Source organism: Xenopus tropicalis, chromosome 7, assembly GCF_000004195.4.
Source record: "Xenopus tropicalis strain Nigerian chromosome 7, UCB_Xtro_10.0, whole genome shotgun sequence".
NCBI classification, from domain to species: Eukaryota; Metazoa; Chordata; class Amphibia; order Anura; family Pipidae; genus Xenopus; species Xenopus tropicalis.
The window spans coordinates 107384971-107394147 of NC_030683.2; the positions used below are offsets into that span (position 1 = coordinate 107384971).

The following is a 9177-nucleotide window of genomic DNA, read 5'->3' on the forward strand; positions in this document are numbered from 1 at the left end:
TGTCCACAACTTGGAACCTAATGTTAGGCGTCACTCTCCTTATGGAATGGGCTCTGATGGGAAACCCTGCATGGACAAGTTACCCACGTGAGCCCAGACTAAGAATACAGGAATCACAAGGACTGAGGCAGGATATAAACCGCCAGGAACTTGACAGCCTGACTGAGCTTGATTGTTCCCTTGCACGCAATATATCTTTTTTTTTTTTCCTGTGCTACAGACCTGGCAGCCAAATAGTTAAGATCCCAGAACGCTTTCAAGTTTGTCCTGAAATACCTCCCTCCTCAAGGAACACAACTACCAATTCAACAGGTGCCACGACAGAAGGTGTTATAGAAAAACAAAGGCAAACGGCTGGGGCTGGAATACCAGGCTTTGTGCGCGCCAGCCAAGGTGTGGGAATCCACTCTACTCGTGCAAGTCTAATGCCAAGGACGTGCCAATCACTGCCCTGATCCCTTTCATGTTCCCACACGTTAAGTAGCAGCTGAAGCCCACTAGTAACTGTTAGCTCTTTTAGCTCAGGAATTAAGTGGGAATACAAATGAAAGCGTTGAGGGTGTGACACAGCCATCTCTACATACATCCATGGCAATGGTGAGTGTACCATTCCACGCTGTCAGATGTGTTCCAAACCCCTCTCCTCCCACATAGGTGCCACTCAGGAGCCCTCCCTTTCCTTCACAGCCTGATCTGTGGGGGCACATAAGATGGAACCCACGCTGCTCTCCTCCACAGCGAGCGTGACTGATCCAGAAGCCTCAGCTACACAAAACACACAGATACAACTGGTGTCAGCTGAGAAGATTTAACTTGATCAGCAGCAGAACAAAACCACTCTAACACCCCCATACTTTCTATTAAATCCTGGCCTCCCCCCAAGTACACAAGGGGCTTGCAGCTTCATTCCCAGCCTGAGTCATAATTAAATGTTTGAGTTCTTCTACTTCACACACACACTTTGTGAAATCTCTAAAGTAAACCAATGGTTTTTCACTTTTGTGGATGATAAATAGCACATCACTTAAACCACCGTGGGCTGCAAAGGAGAGTTGTAGTTGCCTTTCCGATTGAGAGAAGCAGCATGCATAGTTTAAAGGGAAAACTTTTACATTTAACCGCAATTTTTAAAAATGCTGTGATGTTGTTTCTGCCTTTATTTTTCTAAGGCTCATGGCACTCGCAGCATTTTGTCTGCAACGATAAACAGTTTTATATATTCAAGTCTTATGTGGGGGCTGCTTTAAGTGCCATGTTTTTAATACTTCAATAAAATGCAGCTCTAAAATTAACCAAGGTAGAGACTCACTATGCCATTGGCCCTGGGTAGACAGTGGCACTATCAGGCTGGAATCACTGAAGAACATGAGAAAGAGTCTTTCCAGCTCAAGATTGCCATACACGTTGCAATAACGATCTTTCCGGTGACCACTGGATGCAGGAAAGATTGTGTGTCCCCTCAACCAACGTTAAAGGTGGCCATACACGCACCGATAATATCGTACGAAACCTCGTTTCATACAATATTCGGTGTGTGTATGGTATGTCGTCGAGTCGACCGATATCGCAGGAAGCTGCTGATATCGGCCGACTCGCTGATCGGACCAGTTGGAAAATTTTGATCGGGCGCCATAGAAGGCGCCTGACCAAAATCTCCCTTCAGCGCTGAATCGGCAGAAGGAGGTAGAAATCCTATTGTTTCTACCTCCTTACCTGCCGATTCAGCCCTGAATGGTGTGTGGCGGATCTGACGATGTCAGATCACCACGTGTATGGCCAGCTTAAGAGCGAAGACAGACAGGGTGATTACTTGGCGCAATTTTGAAAACAAACGATTGCTCGATACAAGTCGCAGCGTGCGAAATGTACCACACGGGACTAGTTGCCACGACTTTTGTAATGGGTGATTAATCGCCACAACTAGATTTTTAAAATCACAGCGACTCACAATGACTAAATCGCCCTGTCTTTCTTTGCCCTAACAGCTGAATCTCAGATATGCAGGTAGAACCAACAGAAGTCTAACCCATCTGACAGTTCAGCATTACCCTACTGATCAAAATTTTCCACCCTGGTCTATCGATGAGACAACCAATATCCAGAGCTTTTGCTGATATTGGCCATCTCAACACACCATACACCCACTGAATGTCGTATAAAATATTTGTGCGTGTATTGGCACCATACCAACCACCTCAAGCGCTGGCTACAGCAGGGGCCCAGACTTTTTTTTTTACCTGTGAGCTACAGTTAAATATCAAAAAAGCTGGGGAGCAATACAAGCATGAAAAAGTTCCCAGGGGGTGCCCAGTAAGGGCTGTGATTGGTTATTTGGTAGCCCCCATGTGTACTGACAGCCTACCGGAGGCTCTGTTTGGCAGTACACATGGTCCTTATGACTCCAAAAATTCTAAAATGCGCACCTGTTTTGAGGCCACTGGGAGCAACATCAAAGGGCTGATGAGCAACATGTTACCCCCGAGCCACTGGTTGGGGATCCTGGTCTACAGGATGTGTGTGCCATATCAAGCAGCTGCCACCACATAAGGGCACTAACACTGTTACTGCTTCTCTTATCTCAATCACATTTAATTAACCCTGTCAGGGGCTCTGTCTCCCAGTGATGTAAACCTGGGATCTCAGCTATGAAACATACACAATGAAAGCACTTTCCTATGCAAGAGTACAAAATGAACAGAACTTTTCCAGTGATGTTGGTTTCAGGTTCCCAGAGGAAATGTTTACCATTAATGTTGACAGTTCCCCTTTAAGCAGTTTTTCATGTACCATGCCTATGCAGAAATGTGTATCACAAGGAGCTGAATGCATGTGATTGTGGGAAACCTTATGCTGATACACCATATAACCACCCTTAAGCCATCCATTCATACACTAATATAATCGTATGAAACTTTGTTGGACCATGTGGGGGCTCTTAAATATCGTTCCACCAATTTTCATAACACGGTGGTCATTTAGTCGATTGTATAGGTTAGAAAATATCAGTTGGATAATGATAATATCTGTATGTATTGCGATATCCTTGGGAACTACAATGTATTTCTGGGAAACAATTTTCATACAATTGTTGTCTGGCAATTATTAATGGTCAGAACATTGTCTACTTTGTTCTTTCTAGGACTTTAATCCTACAATTTTCAATCAGAATGTTAGTTTGAGATTGTTGCATTAAAATGTACAATCAATACCCGAACGTTCATAGTAAACTAAAATCTAAATGTTTATGGCTACCTTTAGGTGCTCCTTTATAGGGTCTCATATTCGCACTGCAACCTTTAGTCAGCAACGGAGCCACCTTTAGTCCATTCCCATTGCCTGACTTATCTACAGCTCATTAGGAGACACCCAATCTACCTGCGTGTGAATATTTGCACAAGGCCATGTGTCACATGATACACGCAACAAGCCCCTCTACAAAAATGACAAATTGAAAATAATCTGTGTCTTTTGAAACCAGAACTTTCCAGTTTCCAGAACAGAGGTTATAAAGTTTCATACAACACTCACTGAAAGTCAACTTACAATACACTGAAATCCTATATAATATTGCTGGTCTGTGCCAAAACTACCAGTGTGTTTCCCACATGCTGATGGGAGCTGTAGTTCTGAAACAGCAGCAAGAAGATTAGGAGGGTTTATTTTTATTTGCATCATCAATATATAAAATATTTGAAAATGTTTCTGACTTCCTTAACAGCTCTTGAAGAATTTCTCAGATGGTAAACTTACGTACACGGGGCACTCTGTTCCCTCCTGGGAGCCCTGTATGTCAGATTAATTTCCGATAGCACTGTACAGTACTGTGTAACCTGATAACAATAATATTAAGCGGCTCGCTCTCATACTGACAACATATGTGGCTGTGGATAATCATTAGACCGTGCGTGTTTCCATCACCCGCATGCCTATGCAGTGACTGTGTTTCTGTAGGTACAGGCTCTTATCATGGGAACACCTTCTGTATGTTTATAGAAGGGGTGGAGGAGCAAAGAAGTTGGTTATAAAAAGGAACATAAAAGGAGAATTTACAATTGTGAGAGCACTCTTCACCTTCTGTGCAATCTGCATATCTAAACCACACAAACAGACCCCCTGACTGCATACTGGCTTTTGTTCCAAACAGCCCCCACAGGCTCCACTTGTATCACTCCCCCTGACACGGTGTCCCTTCCTTAACAATAATACAAGACAACTTTTATCACCCTGCCCACCCTGTGGCCAGTCTTCCCAGACTATAAAGGGAAGTGTGGGGCAGCCTGTCTGAAAGATAAAAAAAAAAAGCCCTAACAAGTTTCTACAAAGTGTTCCTGGAAGAAGCAACAGCGCTGCTGTCTCTTTAAATGCACCAACCCCCCCCCCCCCTTTCCCTCTTTTCCCCATTCCAAACCACACCACCCTCTCACTAATCCCTTGAGCCAAAAGCTAAAAGGCTGGAATTCAATCTCTGCTTCAAAAACTAACATTACATCACTCCGATTCCAGGACAGCTTTAAAGACACAGTCTGCAGCAACGGGGCACAGACACTGCTACATTTACACTGTGGAAACCTTACAAGGAATTTCCATCTGTCTGGGCCTGCAACTTAACACAACAATTTTAACTCCTTCCTTGTAAAGGATAACTAGGCACGTGCCAGGGCAAAGAGTATTGTGCATGGGTCTGTAATCTATTCCCCAACACTGGATATATATATTTATAAAAAGTTACAGAGAAACTGCTGCGATAGTGAAAACGTTATAGTGAAACCCCTTTGTGATGGTTCACTATATGAAAGTACAAAGCAATCTCTGCTTTCCACAAGCACATGTATTTAACCCTGCTTTTGCTGACTTCTATGAATGGGACTCTTGTATATTCATTTAGTTTGCCTATTCTTCAGTAAAAGAAAGATTTTTTTTTTTAAATCCTGTTGTTTTTTAAACTCGCTATGTGATAATGTGCAAGGCTCAAGGAGGGACAAGTTTTAACAGAAGCAGAATAGACTTTAGGAAGAGAGGAGGAGGGGGGATGAAGGCTTCAAATTCCAAAAGACAGACAATCAGGCTACCCAGAGAGGGGGGTGGGCTTAAGGTGGCGCCAATTTGAGGGTGAAAGCAGACCCAAAACAATATTGCTTAGAAAGGGAGGGAGAAGGGAGCTAAGGACTTGAGGTGACAGGTTGTGTCCTCCGAGGATGCTGGACACCTGGAAACAGTTTGTTTGGCTTGGAAACAATTAGCCGTGAGCGCCACAAATGACACGTACAAGTCGCCTTCATAAAAAGCGTTTAAGCCCATTAGCAGAAGCCCCTATATGAACGCGGAGAAACGATTGGCTCATTCCCACACAGACACAGTAGAAAGTCGGATTTAGGGTAGTTAGGGGCACTCTAGAAATAAAAGGTGTAAAGAAACACTAATGCCACTTAGCTTCCAAACTAGTACATTCTGTAAAAATAAAAGCCAGCTGTCCTAATTACACACATTAACATTATTCCAGCGCCGGTGCCAGAAACACTGCTCCGGGGGAAAAAATATAGGGAAACCACGCAGATGAATCTGCTTTAAGCGCAGATGTCAAATTCAAGGCCAGATAGCTGTGGGGATTGCCTTGTATGTGCAGCATCCAGCTGTGGTTCAACTACAACACACACCTTCTGGCTGTCACAATACAAGCACAACTCACACACCTCTGCTTTAGATGCTGAACAATAACAACTCCAATGAATCTCAGCTAGGCTCAGCCAATAACTGGTGACACCCCAAGTTTTGTACACAATTCCCAATGGGCAGTAGCCCCCATGCCAGCATGTGTTAGCTATAGTGAGAAGAAGGAAGTGTGGGCAAAGCAGCACAATAGTGTGTGAGTCGGGGCTTCCTACATGTTACACACTGCTGTGCCGCTAATCTCGGTGGAACAATACCCGCCACTCATATCCCAAGTTCCAATCACAACCCCTGTCCCCCTACGAGGATAGAACTTGGTTTTTCCCGAAATCAAAGTTCAGGCGAGAGGTCCGGGCCGGAGCCGCCACCTTAACAGCACGTTGTTTGGTGCGGGGAGAAAAAGTTCCATTTGTTCCGTACAGATCGGATACATTGTATCCTCATTGGGGGGCCTGGAAACCCAACGCAAGGTACCCCGAAATCTAATAGGGTTAATGAGTAGCAAGGAACCAACACAACTTAACAACAATACAGCACACTCATCGGCACGAAGTACACACGACCCCATCGCGTCTATTGCTACTGCAGCAATGATAGGGAGCCTGCGACAATAACACAGCAAGAGGCTGCTGCCATATCTCACTGACACATCACAATGTGACCCACACAAGTGTCACACAACATCTAATAAGTGCAATAGTCCACAATCCACACATGCGATTATAGGAAATGTCCCTAGTGTGTTTGAATAATTGTGTGTGGCTGGGACAACTTAGTGTGTTTGGTATTTGTTTCACTGTGTTGCATTGTGCTCTGTAATCAAGTGCTGCAGAAGTGTGGTGTGTTCTCTGAATTGTGTAGTTGCCGTGTGTATTACAAAGCCCCGATCTGTTGTGTTGCTGTGTGTCACTTTGTGCAGCACTTTCCTCACCTTGTGACACTGGGCAAAAGTCTCTAATACTGTGAAGCAGTTGTGGTTGCGCCTTTGTGCAGCAGTTGTGTGCCTGGGAGCTGTGTGTGTCACTTTGTGCAGCAGTTGTGTGACTGGGACCTGTGTGTGTCACTTTGTGTAGCAGTTGTGTGACTGGGACCTGTGTGTGTCACTTTGTGTAGCAGTTGTGTGCCTGGGAGCTGTGTGTGTCACTTTGTGCTGCAGTTGTGTGCCTGGGAGCTGTGTGTGTCACTTTGTGCAGCAGTTGTGTGCCTGGGAGCTGTGTGTGTCACTTTGTGCAGCAGTTGTGTGCCTGGGAGCTGTGTGTGTCACTTTGTGCAGCAGTTGTGTGCCTGGGAGCTGTGTGTGTCACTTTGTGCTGCAGTTGTGTGCCTGGGACCTGTGTGTGTCACTTTGTGCAGCAGTTGTGTGCCTGGGAGCTGTGTGTGTCACTTTGTGCTGCAGTTGTGTGCCTGGGAGCTGTGTGTGTCACTTTGTGCTGCAGTTGTGTGCCTGGGACCTGTGTGTGTCACTTTGTGCTGCAGTTGTGTGCCTGGGAGCTGTGTGTGTCACTTTGTGCTGCAGTTGTGTGCCTGGGAGCTGTGTGTCACTTTGTGCTGCAGTTGTGTGCCTGGGAGCTGTGTGTGTCACTTTGTGCAGCAGTTGTGTGCCTGGGAGCTGTGTGTCACTTTGTGCTGCAGTTGTGTGCCTGGGAGCTGTGTGTGTCACTTAGTGATTGCCTGCCTAGGGACTGGGGGTCTCACTTTGCTTTCTGTTTGTGTACCTGATGTGTGTGTCACTTTGTGTAGTATCCGTATGCCTGGGAGTAGTGTGCCTTATCTGTGTAACACTTGAGAGATGTGTATGACAGTCTGTATAGTGTGTGTGTGCCTGGGAGCTGTGTGTGTAACTTTGTGCAGCAGTTGTGAACATGGCAGCCGCGTTTCTCATTCTGTATACTGTTTGTGTGCCTGGGAGCCGTGTGTGTGATACTTTGTGTACTTTATGAGTTGTGTCTCTGACTTTGTGTAGTATCTGTGTGTGCGGGAGTTGTGTACTCCACTTTGCGCAAGAGCTGTATGCTTCAGAGTTGTGCGCTGCACTTTGTGCAGTAGTTTGCCTACTCTCAGTGGTAGTTGTGTGACAGTTTGCATGACTTGTGTGCCGATGGGAGCGCATTGTGTACGCGCAGCAGCCGTGTGTCCGGGAGCGCTTAGTTGCTGCCACTGTGCGGGGAAGAATACCTGGCTCTGCCGGGGTTTTCATGGCTGTGTCCCACTGGCGCTGCTCTCCCCTCGGTGCCTGGCTCCGGTCTGTGCTGCTTCTCCTCCTCCCGCTCGGGCCCCGGGCTCTCCTCCTCCTCCCCCCCCCCGCTCAGATTACACCCGCGGGACGCCCACGCCGCGGGGAGCCGCCCCCACATGACGTCACCCAGCTCACAGCGTCTCCATGGAGATCTCCCTCTTCGCCGACGCACGATACCGACGTCACGGGGAGAGGAGGGGCGGGAAGGTGTGTGTTATAGAGTGTTACAGTGAGAAACATGTGGCCGCTGGAAAGTGACAGGGTCGGGGCAAGTGGGGCAATTCCGCGCCATACATACAGCGGCTGGCAATGTTATAAGCCCACCTGTACTTCCCAGTGCTTTCCCACTAAACTTTGTAAATAGTTGTAGTTCGGGAACAGCTGCGGGGCCGGGGAGTAGTAGTGGGACAGCTGCGGGGCCGGGGAGTAGTAGTGGGACAGCAGCGCGGCCGCTTGTGGCGAGAGTGAACTTGGGGCCCGTGTGTTACAGAGGCCCAGTGAGCGCAGTTGTTACACAGTTACTTTACACATATTAATGTTCAATATGCGGCCCTTTAGCTGTAGTGCAACTCCAAGTATCTCACCAAAGGCATTCATTCAGCATCTGCTTGGGCAGCCCTAAGCTCTATTGCTAACTTTTCCCCATCAAATTGAGGCCCTAACCTAAGATGGCCCCTTGATCTCAATTATAAAGAGAGAATTTATCCGTAAGGTCATACCTGAGAGTGATTTCTGTATAATTCCATCTTTTTTCTGATCTGCACCATAGTGGAAGTAGAAGTTAACTGTAATTGTTTTTTTCTCCTATACATTAAGCCAGGGATCCCCAACCTTTTATACCCATGAGCCACATTCAAATGGAGAAAGTGTTGGAGAGCAACACAAGTATGAAAAAAGGTTCATGGGGGTAACAAGAAGACCTATAATTGGCTACTTAATAGCCCCTATGTGGGCTAGCAGCCTACAGAAGGCTCTGTTTAGCATTATACTTGGTTTTTATGCCTCCAAAACTTGCCTCATTATCAGAAATTAAAAAATAAGCACCTGCTTTGAGGCCACTGGGAGCAACATCCAAGGGGTTGGGGAGCAACATGTTACTCACGAGCCACTGGTTGGGGATCACTGCATTAAGCACAAAAGAAACCACACAGGGCAATACTGTATTCCAAATGGGCCTAAGGAAGCAGAGAATTGTGGGGGCCAGGTCACTGGGGAATAATATGCAGGGTATGGTGTAAACCAGTGATCCCCAACCAGTGACTCCCAGGCAACTT

General features: G+C 46.4%; 1 protein-coding gene across 1 annotated transcript in view; it reads right to left on the bottom strand.

The window, feature by feature from the left end:
- erf (ETS2 repressor factor) overlaps positions 1-7910 on the bottom strand; it is a 32008-nt gene extending 24098 nt beyond the window's left edge. Inside the window, 1 exon segment of the mRNA NM_001015821.1 lies at positions 7843-7910. Within this exon segment, the coding sequence (NP_001015821.1) occupies positions 7843-7864 (22 nt within the window). The 5' untranslated portion in view covers positions 7865-7910.
- Positions 7911-9177: the final 1267 nt, after the last annotated feature.